Source organism: Cinclus cinclus, chromosome 10 (genome assembly GCF_963662255.1).
Source record: "Cinclus cinclus chromosome 10, bCinCin1.1, whole genome shotgun sequence".
Taxonomy (NCBI): domain Eukaryota; kingdom Metazoa; phylum Chordata; class Aves; order Passeriformes; family Cinclidae; genus Cinclus; species Cinclus cinclus.
The window spans coordinates 19,304,265-19,322,879 of NC_085055.1; the positions used below are offsets into that span (position 1 = coordinate 19,304,265).

At 42.5% G+C, this 18,615-nt stretch overlaps 1 protein-coding gene across 3 annotated transcripts in view; it reads right to left on the bottom strand.

Annotated features, from left to right (window-relative positions):
• Window positions 1–620: 620 nt before the first annotated feature.
• Window positions 621–18,615, bottom strand: part of MYO7B (myosin VIIB) — a 44,388-nt gene continuing 26,393 nt past the window's right edge. For all 3 annotated transcript variants that reach the window (XM_062498901.1, XM_062498899.1, XM_062498900.1), the window contains exons 29-48: window positions 17,812–17,985; window positions 17,171–17,398; window positions 16,558–16,725; window positions 15,850–15,967; window positions 15,633–15,759; window positions 14,747–14,916; window positions 13,877–14,058; window positions 12,958–13,085; window positions 12,256–12,413; window positions 11,631–11,784; window positions 9,630–9,785; window positions 7,001–7,106; window positions 6,752–6,865; window positions 5,804–5,891; window positions 4,609–4,715; window positions 3,971–4,156; window positions 3,025–3,141; window positions 2,295–2,378; window positions 1,465–1,584; window positions 621–704 (exon numbers count right to left, since the gene is read on the bottom strand). In XM_062498901.1, the coding sequence (XP_062354885.1) occupies window positions 621–704; window positions 1,465–1,584; window positions 2,295–2,378; window positions 3,025–3,141; window positions 3,971–4,156; window positions 4,609–4,715; window positions 5,804–5,891; window positions 6,752–6,865; window positions 7,001–7,106; window positions 9,630–9,785; window positions 11,631–11,784; window positions 12,256–12,413; window positions 12,958–13,085; window positions 13,877–14,058; window positions 14,747–14,916; window positions 15,633–15,759; window positions 15,850–15,967; window positions 16,558–16,725; window positions 17,171–17,398; window positions 17,812–17,985 (2,769 nt within the window). The remainder of the gene's footprint in view (window positions 705–1,464; window positions 1,585–2,294; window positions 2,379–3,024; window positions 3,142–3,970; window positions 4,157–4,608; window positions 4,716–5,803; window positions 5,892–6,751; window positions 6,866–7,000; window positions 7,107–9,629; window positions 9,786–11,630; window positions 11,785–12,255; window positions 12,414–12,957; window positions 13,086–13,876; window positions 14,059–14,746; window positions 14,917–15,632; window positions 15,760–15,849; window positions 15,968–16,557; window positions 16,726–17,170; window positions 17,399–17,811; window positions 17,986–18,615) is intronic.

Genomic DNA, 18,615 nt, shown 5'->3' on the forward strand with positions numbered 1-18,615 from the left:
TAGCAGCATGCAGAATGGACAGTTACATTCTGACAGTAATTGGCTGTCAGTCTACTGTAATGTGCAGCATGTAACCTAGGGACCAGAGGATGAACCCCAGCATCTTACTTTTCAAAGTGTGCAGTTATCTTGTACTGAAGGGCATCTCTCCACTCTGAGAATTGCCAATAAGAGGGAAAAAATTACATTACCTTTGTTTCCAAAGACTCTTGGAGTTTGTGCATTTGGTAAGAGCATATACAATAAGGGGCATTTTCTTTTCTAAAGAAAGACAGTTCTTAATGTCTGTCTGCCTTTAAATGGAAGAGATTCAGGCTATTAGAAGGGGTCCTCAAAGGGTTTCCCTACTCCCACAGAACATTAAAGTACATCTAAACTTTCTCTAAATCCAATATCTGAACAAAATTCTTGTACTGCAGCTGAGACAGAAGTGTTACAGATATCTGACTGCACATGCTGACTCAAGCTTCTCTTGTAGTAGTATTTCAGCTACTCAGTTAATTCAGTGCTTGATCAGAAGATTGATCATCGAGATTAATATTTTTAAATGGCATTTCTTCTGGGATATGAAATTACAGGTAGTTTGGCACAAGTACAGGTCATGGGCTCTATTTCCACTCTCAGGCTGGGAGGTTCTTTTGCTTGTTTACAGCATTCATAAGCAGGCGTACGTAGGATGTTAACAGGTCATCCATTTTGTAACCCTGTCAAGAAAGAAAAAAAAGTCTTAAATCTCTAAGGGAGCTCCAGAAGCAAAAACAACTATCATTTCCTCCCTTGTTTATCATCTTCAAAGGTTCTTCCTTGCATGAACATCTTTTCTTTCAGTATCTGTCACTGTTATAATTTATCCATTCCTCCTTCTGCTTTTCATAGACTTCCAAAACTTTACAGAACATAGCTCTACTATCTCCTTTGTACTCACACTGTAGCTTGACTTGTACTTGAGATTCTTGTATTTAAGAATCCAAGCTTTTCTGTTGGAGTAGTTAGCCTTTAAATGTTTTTGTTACCTTTACAAACCTACCTTTAAATATTAATATAGTGATGCTTCTCCGAGACTGTGAATGGTCTGAAACCAATTGTTAAAAAGGTGTTACCACTCCCTGGAAAATATGAAGTCTTACAAGGCTGGCATTACTGTATAACTAGAGGCAGACGTGCAAGATAAAAAGCTTCTTACATAGCTTTTCAGTCTTAACTTCTCAGATAGAATTTTGATGTATGGGAAGAATTTAGGAAATTACTGTTTTTCCTTGTGTCCTGTGTTATGCATCTTTGCATGAGATAGAATTATATATTAACTGAACCAGTTCCAAATGGCAGTTTTATTCCACACAGCAGTGAATGCTTTTTGTAGCTGCACTAGTATTTATCTGTTTTGGCACTCTCTTCTGTAGCAATCCTGGCTGGAAAGGAAAAATTAGGATTTTGTTGTGTCTAAGTTGGCAGAACTCTTCTTACCAGAGATGTCTCACATAAGAGCCGGTTTCCTCTCACCAGGTTCCCTATTGTCATGTGAAAATATGTGCTCCCACTGCTCCAGTTGGAGATTTTATTGAAGGGATAGACTACTAAAATATCCTGTAAGGGGAAACAAACTGATCTGTAGAACACTTCTTAAATGAAAACAGTCTGTTACAAAAGAAAACCTGTGGAGCCAGAGAGTTCCTGTTCTTTCCCACTTCATTTATAAAAACATTGGATCAAGGCAGTTCTTGCATCCAGATTAGTGGTATATTGTATTTCACCAAACTGGTAAATCGTAATCACACTAATGAGACTTCCTTTCATTATGTATTGATCTTTGCTTTAGCACACTGCCATTAGATTTACAATAATATACATCTATCTTTTAATTTGTTCCATTATTGAAGGCAAATAGTGATATTCCCTTTTCCTGAGAACTTGGTAAGACCAGACTGTTGGAGTTAGACTGCAGCTAGACATGGCCATTCAGCCTGATCTTTTAGAAAGCTGAGGCTTCCTACAAAGCATTTTTCTGAAGCAGGTTCCTGGGTGCATTGCCCATCCATCTTTCTGATCTTCCCACCTTGCCAGGTCTATCATGATTCCCGTGTCTTTTTTCAGAGATGCTCTATCCTGTTCCTTTCCAGTGCAGAAATTGCAAGTAAGTGATTTTAGGAGTAACATTTTCTTCAGTTTCACACAGAAAATGAATAGAGAGCCTCTATCCTCTCCTCCCATTCCTGGGCAAGGTCCTATCACTGTCCCTAAATTAGCAAGGTCCGTTCAATCCTTCCTTAGATGGACTTGTGAGAAGCAGCTGTTACCTTTGTCTTCTGATGTATCAGTGAGACTCCTTGCTTGTTGATTGCAATCAGTACAATCTCTGGGAAATTGGGCTCCGAGGCTTGCTGTAAATGAGTAGCATAGCAAGATAATCAGAAAATTGAGAAATTATCTGTATCAGGGGTCCGGTGACCTATAACAGTCTCCAGTGCTTCTTGTTCTCCTTCCCAAATGAACACTGAAACATTTTGGCCATATATTGATGACTTGAGCAAATGCTACGTGAGAGCAGAATCAGGTCTGTTATTTACTATGCTGTCTGACAACAGGCTTAATGATTGCAAGCCATTTAAGAGCCTAGTGAGGAGAAATTAAAGGTAACACATGGGAAATTATTCTTGGGTGATATCCACTCCAGAATGAGGGGATTAGTACTATTCTCTTCTGAGGAAAAAGTCACCAAAGAGATAAGATTTGGCAGCATTTTCTTGTGGAGAGCTGTGACAGGGCATTTTAACCCCCTACAACTACTACACAATTGTAGTAGAGGTATTATAACTAGAGCAACAACATTGCTCGTGAAGAACAAGCATAGTTCAGAATGGATAAAAAATCCATCTCCCAACTTGGAAGGAACTGAGATTTCCTCAATAGACTACAAGAATTCAGCATTACAATGTGTTTTTACTTTCAGATATGGAATTATAGTCAGTCTGTATCCCTTCATACTAATCTACTACCAAATCCACTCACACAGGCCTTCAAACCTACCTTCACCTCAAAAAAGGCTGATCCAAACGTTGGCCACCGGTGTATCATTTTCAAGAAAGCAATCTTGGCCTCATCCACAGTTTTTCCTTCATGTTTACTATATGCTGTAATAATGCTCTGTTTAGGAAAGGAGGATACAAAGCCAGTTGAGTTGGAGACAGGCAGGTTTCCAATGCCTTAGGACTAAAGGCAGCATTAGCTCATCACCACAATCAGGCTTTTTGCCCCAGCAGCAGAAAACTGAAAATGAAAACAGCTGCTATGCCATGGGGCAAGGTGAAACCAGAACCCTCCAGTGTTCGTTATTTCTCTGCTGTGTGAAGGAAGCCCAGCAGCCTGAGGAAATGGAGGCAGAGGGGCAATGTGAGTTATAAAACTCAGAAAGCCAGTGTTCAACACCCACAGACACGTTACATCTTTGGTTGAAAAATGGAGGGTGAATTTTCCCTTTGAATTTGAAAGAATGTCCTGTGTTGTCTTCAGCAGACTATGTGGTAAGTACTTGTTGAAACTTCCTTGCCCTTTTTGTGGATAAAAGAGCTTTTGCTGTAAGTAGCATGGACGTGGTGCAAGGAGATTGATTTGCTGCCAAGAAATACTTACAAGAGTTCTTAATTTTCTATTTCTGTCCAATATCCTCAACTTCTGAGTCCCATCACTGACTCTCCTATCTCTTAACTCTTTTTTTCTGGGCACTGGAAATAGATTAATATCTCCAAGAAAGATGCACACTTGCAGAAAAGCCATCCAGACCTGCAGATATCTTTTAGAATTTTGGTAGAGTGTGTAAAATATTGATTGGAAGAGGTAAATCCAGCAATATCCAATACCATTCCTCCACAGTACTTTCAAAGACCATCAGATCAAAAATGTAGTGTGGCTCAGCGTGTTTTCTCTACTAAAACTCTGTATGTGCAATATGACAAATGAAAGGTGATGTTCTTACCTTCTTCCATTCGTCTGGTGACACTGCTCGGAGCAGATTGTCAGGCACCAGTTCCTTCAGGATTTTGGGGATGGCTGCCAGCTGCATGCGGTCGTTGTTGAAGCGTGCTTTGTAAATCAGCCCTGCCAGCTGCACAGCTTCATCCTTGGAACACTTGTGGTAGCCTCTGAGGTACTTTGGCAGCTCCTGGAAGAGACCAGCTCTGAATCCAGGCAGAATGGGCTAAAGCAAACACTGACTTAAACAGTCTGGATTTGTGAGGTCAGGACGCAAGTCTTGCCAAACACAGTCCAAGGACATCCCAAGAACTTCTGACTCCTGAAAGTTCTCTGCATGATCTTTAAAGATCCTTTCCAACCCAAAACTTTCTTTGATTCTCTGATTTACAGAGCAAGATGAGCATTTCCACAGTACAACAAGGTTAAGGAGCTATATTCTTAACATGTTCAGTATAGCTAAGGTGTGAACACTGTGAGAAATAAATCTGTTCTGAGGCAGAGCTGTGCCCCCCTCTGGAGGAGGTATTCCTCTGGAGGCTTTATAATGCAGGCTTTGAGAGAGAGATAGTAATACTCCTACAGATTTCTCAGGAGTATTTATTGGCTCACAAGACACCTCTGCCTTACAGAGCTGCTTACCTGGTGGTAATGGAAAATGGTATCCGCTTTCAGATCCTTGCCAGGAGTGACATTCAGCCACAGCTTTCTCATGAAGTACACCTCATATGCCACAGACAGAGCAGCCCCTAAGGAGATCAGATCTTGTTAGTGTTCTCTGTGCCACTGATGGTTCTACAGTTTTTAAATTGCTTGTGAATTTCTTCAGAAAAGTAATTATGGCTTTAATAGTAACAAACAAAATTACTAACAAAACAACACAAAAAGCTATTGCAGATGACAAAAGAAATTACTAGTTTTCAGTTCCTGGACACTGCTCATGCAATGATCAGATGGAGAAGTTGAGGGACTACCACTGAGTGTTTGTTACTGGTACTCATGACAGTATCTTCTGGTGTGCAGTACACCTAAATTCTCTTACACTGATGGGAGTACACCTGATGGGTGTGCTTCTACAAATGTATTGTGATTTAGTGCACCCATATATTTATAGTGTGGTTTTCAGAGCTCCTAGCAGCTACATCAGCTGAGGGAAGAGAAGTTAGAAAGTCTTAGATACATAGACATAGCTTCAGGGAGTTGAACCTTAGCTGTCCTGAAATATGCTAAGATCAGGACAAATTGTATGAAATTTGAGTGAAGCTTGAGTTTGATATAGATTATAAAATACATATTATCCATGGGGGAGGGGGGATAGAATTGTAAGTGCAAGAATTGCTGTTATTAGTATTACATTGTTTTATTCTAACAAGTGGTTCCTTGACAACATAACTTGTTGTGTTTGGGTATCACCAGGTAATAACCTGGTTAAAATTTTTCTAACAACCCAAGAAATGTAAGTGGCACTCTGTAAAGAACCTATTTGCATATGCTGGCTGACTCTTAGTATTTGAGGATCAGCCTATCTAACTTGCATGTATCCAGCTGTGTGTTCTGGATACAGGAGGTCAAAAGGATTTTATTTTTTTTACTAATTTAAAATTTCTGGAGAGTTACCCCCACAGAAATGTTTTGGTGTTTTGACAGCCAGTGCTTGGCTGCATCAGGTCACTGGATCTTGCTGCTGATGCAGGCAGTAACCATGTAAGTACAAACAAAAATTATACAAGACTCTGCTAAATACTTCCCAAGGTGGAATCCTACTGGATGGATCAGGTGCATTCCAGTTCAGCACAGCATCTCATGCAGCTTCTTGTCATGCTGGCATTCTCCTTACCATCTTTTCCTGGTTTGTTCCTTCTGTTCCAGTCTGTCACCTGCCTTAGTGAGTCAAAGAAGTAGTCTGCTTCATTCTGACTGATCACCTGCAGGGGCCAAGCAATGAAGGAGAGAAAGGAGGGGTTAGCACATTATATAAAATACTGCCTGTGCCACATACCCAAGTATCTGGCTGAATTTTTTTTTCCCTGTCTACAGTGAGAGGGCAGAATTATAGCAGGAAAGAAGTAGAAAAATAGAAGGAGGAAGGCTCAGTTTACTTATATTTCATATGGGGATCATTATTGCATGTTCTGTTGCTTCTTGTTTTCTGGGTTGCTTGTTGAAGTCAAGCTGAAGTTGCCTACCTTATTCCCAGTCTTCTCTTTGAAACATGTTGTTTCATACTGGGTTTCTCTTTTTCAGGAAGGCAGCACACCAGAAACTCCGTGTGCTAAGGCTCAGTGCTACTTTTGCCTTGATCACAGTTTCAGAGAGAAGGGACCTCAGCAGGACAGCCAGCCCAAGCTTCAGTTCAGGCAAGGCAGGCTCCCAACAAACCAGAGAGTAATTAACTGGTGCTGGTTGCTCCTGCTTTCCCTAATCCTAGTGGGCACTGTATATGTGCAGCACATGTACAGAGCAAAGTGAGTGCAAAAGGGCTGAATCCAGCAGTATGCAATCATCCTAGCAGCTGCCAGAAAGCCTACATCTTCTCTGCTTTTAGTGCCACCTGGGTACTGGCAGAATGGTAGAAACTCTGCATCTCCATCCAGCCCTTTCAAGAGAATGAAAATAATTGTCAGGTGGTAAAAGTTCAAATTTAGGTTGTATCCCCTCAGTAAGACAGAAGCAGTAATCATCTGCTCTGGTCCTTGGCTTGGTATGGTTGTTTAGATGGGGCATAAGGTGGGGCAAGTAAGAGAGGAGGGGCAGTCTGGCTACCCTGCCAGAGTCAAGGGGTTACCTTGTCTGCAATCTTCACAAATAGGCTGAAACCTTCCCAGGACTGCAGCTGCAATTTGGAAGCGATGTTCTGACACACAGTCTGGATTTTGGTGTTTGTTCCCACATCAAATGTCTATGAGATAACAAGACTCTTGTTACACAGAGGAGAGGAAGAAATAAGAATATTGAATGTCTTCACACATGCTCCTAGATGAGCACATCATGGCTGGAAATATGCTCAAGGCTGGGAAAACAACTAAGTGCTCACCTGTTCTGTTTCGTTGGGGAAGCAAATCTTGTGTGAGATCTTAGTGTTGTTCTGTAAGATGGCCTCAACCTCCACAGGATGAGGTGCCCACTTCCTGCAGCCACTCCTGGAAAATGCCACCACCATCATGAGAGAGATCAGTTTAATCACTGAGGACATGAACAACAGTATTCCAGCCGAATGGCAGACACCCTCCAAAATGCCAGTACTGTGCAATAAGGTGGGCTCCAGTGGACCTCCACCCCAGTGCAAATTCAGTGTATTAACATCAAGAAACTGAGGGTTTTATTAGCATTTAAAGTCTGTTCTGCTCTACAGGATGGTTGCATGAATAAGGCACTTTCCTAGGCAGCACCATTGCCTCTTCTATGGATTCAGCAGCATTTTTCCTTGCTGAAGTGTGAATATAATGGCTACAGAGAGAAATAAATTTTATTTAACTCCTGACTCAGCAAAAATATATCTATTTGGATACAAAATTACTTTGACGCCAAGTACCAAAAAGGCCTGGAGAGCTGCTGAAAGCATTACATAAGAGCTGGAGTGCAATCACTGACTTAGGAGTTGCTTAAGCTGTACAAACCCAGTTCTTTGAAATTACACCTCAGAGCAGAGCTGCCCTTTAAAGCAAAGGAACTGGCCCTGAAGTCTCAGGCATGCCAAAACCTTGACATAGTTAAAGTAAGGACAAATCTAGCAAATTGCCTCCTGGGGCTGGTAAGTTCCTGTCCTCAGTGGCACAGAGCAGGCTGTTCAGGTATTTTGAACACCATAACTTATTGGCCTCTCGCACTGGGTCAGTCTCTCAGGAGGAGGTTAGTCTGGATCCAAGCTTTAATTATGTGGATTTAAAAACTTTTTTTTTCCATTCAATAAAGGAGCATTTCCATTTGGAGAAGGAAAACTTGACTGTAACCAAGCTGAACAGCATGTGCTTTTTACTGTGCAGGCATTGTACAAAGTGGACCTGCCCTACTCAGTCACCTGTTCCTGAACTGGTATCAGAGGGAGGCCCTGGGAGATCAAGAAATGGCAGCAGTTTGGCTGCAGAGGCATAGGGCTACCCACCTCTCCTTGCAGCCTGAGCTGGGAATTCACTGCCAAGGTGAGATCTGCTTAACACACATCAGAGTGGTTCCCTGGCCAGGATTCTGGGGATGAAGCTGTAGAGTGGTTTATGGAGGAAAAGGTGTGTACCCAAGGGCTCAGTTGGCTTCCCCTGTATATGTTGTAGGTCAATCCTTAAAGCTGCCTGCTCTACCCTTTCCAAAGAGACCAGGTTACTTACAGGGAGAAGTTGGACTAGATGATATTTGAAAATCCCTTCCAACTGAAATAGTTTATTCTATTCTATTCTATTCTGTTCTGTTCTGTTCTGTTCTGTTCTAAGCAGATACAAGTTTAATCTTAGGAAAAGAACCACTCTTAGAAGACAAGATTTGTCTTTGTTCCACTTCCCATCCTCCAGGCCCCAGATCTGGGGCAGTTCAGCGGATAAAATTCTCCTTCCAGAGAGCCCATTCTGCTTTCCCCTCTCTATTTGCTCTCTCTAAAGAAGCTCTGTACAGCTCAACAGGGCTTAGAGCATGAATAGCACATGATACAGGGAGGCAGGAATTTTTAAGTCTTCTCCATAGAAATGAACAATGAATAGCATTCCTTGCCATGCATTCTTAGACACTTCAAAAGTGAGTTCAATGTGTGATGACATTTCCCCAGCAGTGCCAAACCCCATCCACTACAAGAGGGATATCCACTGTATTAGTGTTCCCCTTGAGCCTGACCCATGGGGCTCACAGATCAAACATGTGGCCCAGCCTGAGAGAAAGAGGAAGATGGAGGAGCTGGAAGAAGAAATAATTGGGCAGATTCTTTACTGATGAGGTCTGTGGCAAGCAAGTGGTAAATCACAGCACCATCAAAAGGGAGAAGACTGGAGTCAATCTTCATGCCAAAGCTTTGTTCTCAGAGGGGCAAGCTGGGTTATTCCAGTGCTAGGAGGAATCTAGGGAAATCTTTCCCCTACAGTTCAGTTGATCCTTCCTGAAATCCTGTTAGTCCTTCCCCTCTCTGTGGTTGTGTCATGTCTCTTAGAACAACAACACATTCAGAAGCTCAGGAAGCACTGTGGTTTGGGGTCTTGTTGCTTCAGCCTGGGGGATAGAGAAGTGCCTTGCTGTGAGCAGCCAGGTGGGAGTCAAGGCTTTGTTCATTTGGGGTTTTTCAAAGAATAGAAATTGATTGTACTGATCCTTTCAACAAGGTCATGATGCCTCACCAAAGAAAAGTAAGGTCAGGATATCATCAGTGACATCATTCCAAACTGCATGCCCTTTAGGATGTTTGAAATACCCAGCTCTGGGAGTCAAGTGATGATGTGTGGGGATGAACATTTTAAAATGCTGCTTACTCTGTGAAAGAAAAAAGTGAAACTCTGACATAGACCTCTCTTTAATGGTTCAAAGTCCACAAAGAAAGTTAAAAATAATGATCACTTAAAATAAAAAACAAACCAAGATGTAAAGAGGAGAAGGAAAGTGACAGTCACATTATTTTAGCCTGTGTGTTTTTTGGGACCTGATTATTGATATTTGAACACTTTGAGCTGGTTATATGCCAGATTATTTACCTCATTACTGTCTGAATCCTCCGACGGCAGCCTGAGGCCAGTGTTTCTTTCTGACGTGTCTCTATGAACTTCTGGGCATGTTTGAGCAGTGACTTGCTGGGTGGGAAGAGGCCAGTGCAGAGCCAGAGAAGCTGCCAGCCCTTGGTCTCGCTGTACCTGTGAACGCAAAGCCAATGGTTCTGCTACAGCCACATATAAGTCTCTGTTTGACCACACACCAGCTACAGGGAAGAAAAATACATTCTCATCATGGTCCCATTCTACAGAGAGCTGCAAATCAGCAGAGCCTTCACCAAGGCTCTGGCATTGATTTGCTGTGCAACAACCACAGCCTGCATGTGAAGACAAAGCCAAGTCCTGCATGAGAAATACTCATAACAGATGCAAACCTCATTAATTAATATAAATTCCAGTTTAGCAGGCATCTTAACAGCAGTGACCCTGGTACCATCCTCTTGGAAAGCCACTGTTGATTTGGTGTTCAAGCTCACATGTATTCAGATTATGGTTTCTTAATGGATGTGTTCATTCTGTCCTCTGCCAGCTTTGTTCAGGGCATGAGCACTTTGCATGCACTGGCTTCCCCTTATATGTACTCCTACTCTGTTCTGAAAAATGAACATGTTGATAGCATTATGAAGTGAGGTAGATGCAGTTCTTAAACTATTTTTCAGGCATAAATCCAGTTCTTCCAGCCTCTGCATCTGTGAAATCTGCCAATTGAAGCTCTTCTGGCACCTTGCCCTCACCATTAAGAAGGGCTCTGCAGCCTTAAGGTGGTCAGTCATTCTTCCTCAAAGCCAGGAGCAGAACACACTTCAGCTGTGTCCAAGGATTGCTCTGTAATGCTCACTGGTGTGAAGTAGTTTTGGCTGGGAAAATCAGCATGTCTGGCTCTGAAAGGGCATCAGACTTCACTGAATAAAGAGGTTTTGACTTTTTTATTCCCACTTACTGTTCTAATTTTGTAGATGAAGACAGACTATTTTAATCACATTTATACTCTATAGATCAGTGATGTTTGTGTCTATGTGGGAGCAAGACATGGTCCACAACACAACAGCCTGGGAAGGATGAAAGATTTGTTGCTCTGACTGTTCTAATGAAAGTATATGGAAATAGCCACCTTTCAAGCATTGTTTTTCTACATCAGTGGTCCCACTCAAACAGCTACTAAATTGGTGAAATGCATTAGGCATGGTACTGTCACCAAGGTTACGGACTGCATTAAATAGCCTCTAAGATTCACTGTTTGCAAGGGAATTTACCATTCAACACACATGATGAAAGTTCCACTACATGTAAGCCTTTTGGAAGAGTAAGACATTAAATAAATAAATAAACACACAGACAAACAATTTTGTTAATACTATTTTAAGCTGCTTTTTGCAATTCGGTTTCTGTGGAAGTAGATCAATTTGTCATTTTGTGAGTGGGGAAGAAAACACCAGCCTATTTCAGAAACTTTTATGTGGCCAAGTGCCTCTATAACCAATCTGTTCTGCTAGGCATAATTAATATAACTACTCAAAAGTATTTATTCACTGGTGGTAAAAATCCAGCGTGAACTATGTTTTTGTGAGAGGGGAATGCTGCTGTTGGGAAATTTAAATGGAGAGTTGTCAGGGCAGTCACTGAAGGGGTGCAAGGACTATGCAATGCCATGTTTCCTCTACAGACTGCTTCGGGAGGAGGAGAGTCTCAGTGACATCTTGCCTGCCAGACACCACAAGGAGATGAGCACAGAATGCTGCAAGCTAGCAGCTCAGGGGAGATGATTGATGATGTTTCTCTGGCCTCTCCCTGCCTGGGAGTGGTCCTGAGCACTCCACAAAGGTGAGCCCCACAGCACTGCCTGGCAGAAGAGGGGAGAAGCTATTACTCCAATATTTGTTTATCCTTCCCCCTGCCCCTAGTGCATCACAAATGCAGCAGGGGTTCCTGAAGCCCCCTGCAGTTGAGGCCTGGCTCTGCAGAGCCTGGTTTGCACCCAGGTAATACCTGTTTCTGTTGTCAGTCAGTTGCTTCATAATCTGACAGTAAATCTCATCCCGCAGGACCTCCTCCTGGATAGCTGGCACAAAGATCTGGTCAGTGACTTCGATGGAGGAGTGTGCCTGTTTTGAGGGGTAGTCTCCCATGAATTTCATGATGGGTGAAATGCTGTTAAGGAGAAAAGCAGGCCAATTTTGGAAGGCAAATGGAAAGTTTTATTTGGATCCTAACATTTAGTGACCTTGTTGATGTCTAAGTGGCAAATACTGGGAGGAAGGTCTAGGGTATGTTCCCTGTCTGTCCTCTATCCCCTTTCCCTATGTAGCAATTGCTGCTTGTCTGTGATTTGTACTGTGCTACTAGCTTCTTTCTCTGGGCATATGCAGTAAATCTCTCTCAATCCTAAAGCCACATTATTAGTTAAGTGAGCCATCAGTAGCTGTGGAGTACTAGGAGGAAATAGGAACATTTCCTCTGTAGACAAGGGAAACAGATTTGACCTGCTCCATCTTTATGTGACTTTATCCCCTGTAAGCTGGCTGGTATCTCAGTAGAGGTAGTTTAGTGGACCTAATGTACTCTTCCTTCCCCTTAGTGTTCTCAGATCCCAAAGAAAGGAGAGAAAGGATATCAATGAAAGCCTGACAAGCCAAATCCCGAAGATCAGGGTCTGTGCATGCTTTCTTCAGCAATGGCTGTTTCAGAGGCTCCTTAGAATGTGCCCACAGTTGACTGTGCCCACGGGATTTCTGGAGAACAGCTTTGCTGATTGATTCCTTCTCAGGAGCCCTGAATGAAGACGAGTACAAGCAATACAAAATTACTGGATCAGTATTGCTATGAATAAAGGAGGTCATTATCAGAAAGTCATATATTTAGACCTGTTCTTTCACAAGACAGAGATCTCAGATCTCCTTTGATTCTGTAGGTCAACGACAGCAGGGAAATGTAGTTTCCTGTATATCCAGAAGGTAGGAGGTTTCCAAAAAGAAGAGGGGGTTTTAGAAAACTAATTTTCTCCTTATTTTCTGAAGCCTGAGATGTTGTATATGGTCATTAGCTGGTAAGTGCTGAAGGAAGGGTGAAAAGCAAGAATAGGGCCTGCTGGAAGAAGTCAGTCCAGCTGGGGTTCTTCTACCCTCCCCTTTGCATTCCTGCAGACTTAAGATACAATAGGCCATGTGCCAGAATCTCTGTATATCCAAACTCACAATTACAGGGAACAAAAAGAAGAAACCCAGTCAGAAGTGGGAGATGCCATTACATAATAGGCTTTAAGGATTACTGATCAACAAGAACTTCTCTAGGGCATACTCTACACAGAGAGCTTCACCTGAAGTGTTCGTAGGAGAACTCCTCCAGGGTGTAAGGCTTCACCTTGATATCCTCTTCATCAGGTTCCTCCATGAAGGAGTTCTGTGAAGCTGTCCTCCTCTGGTCTGGAGACATCATCAGCAAACTCTGGAATAACACAGCCACACAGAGATGTCACTTGATCTCTGCACACACTGTCAGGTATTACTCAGCATTTATGTGCAGGTAGTCCTGTGTGCTGCCCGAGACCTTCTGTCTCAAAAGCAGCATCGCCAGAGACTCAAAAAAGACCTGGGTATAGTTGACTCAAAGAATCAACTTACACAGACGTAACAGTAGTGGACATTGAAGTGTTTGTGATTATCCAAAGCACAAAACATGTTTTACAATGCACCTGCTTCTATCTAGTGTTTTTCTCTCTAGTTTTGCCACCAGTTTTTCTGCTTTTTATCTGTTAACACAGGATCCAATATACTGAATCCTCAAAACTGAAGACAAAATTATTAGCAGAGGCATTAATGAGAAACTTCAACTCCCTCAAAGACAATATTCTCTTTAAGTAACCTGCTGCACTCAGAGATTCTCTTGAGACATAATGTGATCACCACTCAAGCCCAGAATGAATGCAAGAAAATTCAGCTGCACACCCATATCTGTTAATTGCTACCAATTCCAGGCACTGAAATCTCCCAGTGAATAGACTGGATTTTGGGGGATTGGTTAAGTCATTGCTTTTGTGCAGCTTCAGTCCTCTCCGTAGACTCTGGGCTGGGTTTAGTTTTGTTTTCAGACAGGACAGAAGTAAATGCTTTGTTTCAATGGGAGGTGTAGGACTTGTCTGACTTTAGAGGGACAATTATCTTCCAGTTATTAATTCAAGCATATTAACATTTGTATCTTTTCCAGTCTTTTCACAGGGAGTGCTTAGCTTTCCTTACCAGCACTTGACTAGAGGGTTTTGTGAGGGAAGGAATGATGTAGATGTCTTCCAAAAATACATTCCCTGTTTTGCCTGTCCTTTCATTCTGGGCACAGATCCAGCCAGAGTCTGCATCCAGCCTTTTGTTTTCTGTGAAGATTAGCAAGTCTCCCTTCTTGAAGGACAGGATGCTAGGATCTTCTGGAAAACAGAATAAGGGGGTACTGTTCAGGCTTGACAGTCCGAGAAAAAGCAAAGGGATTGCAATGTGAAAGACGAGGGAGTTGTATTTTGAAGGGCTGAATTCAGTTAGCAGTGATTTGTGAAAATATGGCTAATTTTCCAGTAACACTTCAGAGAAATCACGTCTCTTTCCTCTGACACCCTGACTTTGATCCACTGAGGGCAATGGCAGAACCCAGTTTGATTCACATAAATGCTGACTTTGTGTCTAGACTGGCAGCAAAGCATGGAAAGGAACTCAGTAACTGTAAGTGCCTGAAGATAGTGTTTACATTTTAAACATGTATGTCTGTTTGAGCCACCTGTATTCCACAGAAAATTCCAGTTTACTGCCTCTGTGAAATTCTTCTGCAAAGTATTTCCAGAGAGCCCAGATCTAACTTCCTACTATAACCAAACTGAGTTCCTGGATACTATGCTATCTAAATAAAATATGTAAAGAAGAAGAAGAAGGAGGAAAGAAATGTTATTTGTGTGCAAAGGTACTGAATTGCCTTATGCTCAGCATTGCTGTGCTGATGCATTCCCTTGGGAGCAAAGGGACTCTTGATGAAGTTCTCCCTCTTCTCTTTGAGCACCTTCAAACAAGTGCTATGGATTCTCTCAGGATTTGTTCCCCACCCTCTAGAAAAGTTACGAGACTTACCCTGGGATTTTTTCTCATGCATTGCCACAGCAAACTGTGATCTCTTCTTCAGTTCTTCCAGGAACATTACCACCAGTTCAGCAATGACAACGCTATTTACAGATGTCAGTACAAACTCCTCAGCACGAAGCGTGATGAGAGTGCAACTCTGTCCAAATGATTTCACTGCCCTATGTATTATTGAACAATTTGTTACCAGAGCATCTGAAAAACTTACAGACCCATCTGTAAACACAGCCAAGGCACCCACACCTCCTTGCAGATAACTCCCTTACAGTGAATATTGGTGGTTCCTAATTTGCTTTCCCATGAGCTGGTAGGTGTGAAGGACTGAAGTGGTTCAGCTTTGCTCTGGACTCCACCATGTTTTGTACAAAAATACTTCCATATAGACAAAAGAACACCCTTCTTTTGGAGTAACTTGACAACTAATTAAAACTCTGGCAGTCCTCACAGGGGACTTTTTTGTGTATGTAAGACCCTTTTCTCCAAGTGAGCTGGTGCATGGGTATGTTGCATGAGCAAGCAGTGGTTAAATGCTTTTCTCAGTGATCCTGTTCTGGTCCATGAAACCCAAGAAGTATGTGAACAACAGACAATGGCTTAACTGTGTCAGTTATTTGGGCCATTCTTGTCTAGATGCCTGCCTGTGCTTCCTTACACCTTTCTGTCTGAACAGGAACTTTACAGCAGCTGGAAGGATCCAGTCCTTTCAGTGTTTCCTTTACAGACTGCTCAGAAGTTTTCCCTTTCTGTTTCCCAGACCTAGGCTAAACCACCTTTCCCGGCACAGATGAAATCACCTAAGGAGGTGGCAGAGAAGGTACACCCTATCTGAGTATGGAAGAGAAGCCATCTTCAGATCTTGTCTTTCTGGGGCACTCACCTGTTGGTGTGGATGCCAGTTATCTCTGGGAAGGTTAGCTCAAGGAGACGCTTTTCTGACTCATCCAGGAAACAGATGCCTTTCCAATTTATGGCAACAATGAAGTGGTTCTTAGGCAAGCTGGGTCCTGAAAATACAGACAAAAATCCTTATCAGTGCTCTACAAGTCTTCTATTCATGTTATATCTGTCCTCTCCTCCCAGGCTTCAGGTATTACCTGAAAACTTAGTGACTTCAAAGAATCTGGAAAAAAGTAAAGGCCACTGAAAGCGAGCAAAATCTACAAGTTGCTCCTTCACAGTCTGAGAGGAGAGATGGTCCTGTGTGTATGGGGCCTGCAGGAGAAAAAACATACCCAAGGTTTTCTCAGTAAAATCTGGTTTGCATGGTCTGCAGACAATAAAGAACAAGCCCTGTCTCAGAGATCCCAACAATCCTCTGCTGTTACTGGTGTCAAGGGAACTTGGAGAAAGTAAATCAGGAACAGTCTCCAGGGATCCACCTGCAGCTAAGAGTGCCCATAGGCATCTGGATTTGAAATGTCCCTCAAATCCCCACTAATCTACTCACACACAATCTAACACACCTCAGATGCCATGGAAATAATTCAGGTAATCCATTTCCAGATCAAAACCAATATTTCATCCCATGCCTGTCCTGACTTGGTTGTCAGATGGAAAATAGGTCCTTAAAAGCTACTCTATTTAGAGATTTAAATGCATTTTCATTCTTTCCCCTTGCTCTTCATATGGAAGCGTGAGTGGAAAAGTTTTGTGCTCCCCCAGACCTAATGAACTATTTGGGATCTACAAACTGAGCTGGTTTTCCTTCTTCCCCTACAGACTATTCATAAATGAAAATGGTGAAAGAAGCAGAAGCTGGTGCTCAGGAGTGGTTACCCAGCAGTGCCCGACAAACCTCTTACCTTAGCATGTGCATAGGTTATAAGGCTCACCCACTTTTCCAGGGGCTTGGACTTCAGCTGTTTTACTGGGATACAGTCATGGAGCACCTTCTGCACAAGTTCATTGTGGATGGTATCTCCAAATTTGATATAACAATATTTTGCACCTATCTCCACCAAGTCTTCCTCCTGAAACAATTCATCCATTAAAAGAGGCCTAGAAGGATGTCACAAAGGCTAGATAGCCTCTTTCAACCTTTGAACCATTTAGGAATGAGGTTTTCTCAGTTTTTGTCTGGTTGACTTTTAACAGTCACCCAGCATAAGGAGGGATGAAGTTCACACAATCATAATTTCAGAGAGATTATTAGCAAAGATATTTTAAAGTACAACACAATTTGCCCCTTTGGACATGCCTCCAAGCTCACATGTGAACTGAAAGTTTCAGGGAAGGTAAAAGTATTAATTAGAACTGCCAGTATGACAGCTGGCACAATCACCTGGACAGGGATTGTTCATTAAGAAAGGAAGAGTTGTTCACATCCACTACAAGCTCCGTTCATCTTCCTGCTTTTTAATGTGGGAAGCATTAATACAGTTTTGCCTCTTTAGGAGGATGACTCGGGAGACTCACATTCTCACAGCGGTACTCTCCGAATCGAATGCCACGGATGACTTGGTGGTAAATGAGATCAGTGCTGACGGGATCCTCGTGGGAGTTGTGCCAGGGGGTGAAGATTTCCTTTCGGAAGTAGAGGCGCCAGGGTGCGTGGCGTTCGTGTGTGCCCCGCTCCTTCACCAGCTGCTCGCACTGAGAGATGGCATCCAGGACGTGGTCTCGGCCCCCGCCCAGTGACCAGACCTGCCACAAAGGGACACTGCATTTACTGGCATGCCTGCTCTGGCTCTGCCTGAAGGACAATAAACACAAAGCTTCTGGTCTCCTGACAGCAAGAAAAACTTGAAAAAGCTAAGCAGGTGAATATGCAGGTTGTATGTGGTAAGTGGAGGTGTTTTTACTAGTCAGCTATGTGGCAAAGGAAACCTTACAGGGCTGCAGGGAGAATTGCTCAATGATGAGCCAAGAGAAAGGCAGAATAGGATTATCAGGTCTTGAGATCCAGTTGGGATTCAGAACTGATTTGGTTTCAGTACAGGACTGGGTTGAGGGTGTTCCAGAACTCCAGAATTAAGGAGTCCTCAGTGAGGCTGGATGGGCAGCAGCAACTTCACAGAAAGAGAAAGTAGCTTTCATTCTATTTTTCTACACTTTACCTTATCAAACACAGCAATGTAGAGCGAAAACCCAAAGACATCCTTCAGTTTGATTTTATCTGCTATGAACTGACAGATCTCTTTGGCAGTGGAAGCAGAGTCTGCAGGGATAGTGATGCTTTGGCCATTCATCAGGGTGACATTAAACATAATGGGTTTCTTCTGCTTTGTTGCCTATAAGTCAGAGTTAAATGAGAGAAAAAAATTATAGGTAAACCTTACTGTCTTCTGAAGAATGAAGAAGGCATTTAGATTTAAGAGCTCCACACCCTGTACAACCTGGTCAGCGATCTTTAAGTGAATCTCCAACACCCACACAGTTTCTTCAAAGCATGGTGAGTTGTAAATATAAATTACATCCCTGGAGCACCACTGGACTCAATTTTTCTCCTCCTCACAGCTCAGGAGAGCTGATAATAACATAACAGTGCCAACTGATAGACTTTTCATGAGCCACATTTGTCCTGGTGACTTTTGGGAGATGGTCTACAGCAAGAATATTGTCTAGGAAGATCTGTGTTAAGCAATAGGGTCCCTGAGATTTAGGGAGGAATTGAACTGAGGTCTTTACTTGAAAGGGGAGGATGTAATTTTTAATGACTAGGGTAAAATTTAAAGGAAGTGGAGGACAATATAACACCATCATACTCCCTTCTTCCTTTCATTTTAAAAGCATAAGCTTTGCTCTGTTCCTTCCAGAAGCGATAGTAAGAGCTTTCTCCAGAAGGTGGTTTCTAGCCTGTGGTTCCTGAATGGATGGAGATATCTCCCTGCAAATCATCTGCTGCTACTTACATACTCTTC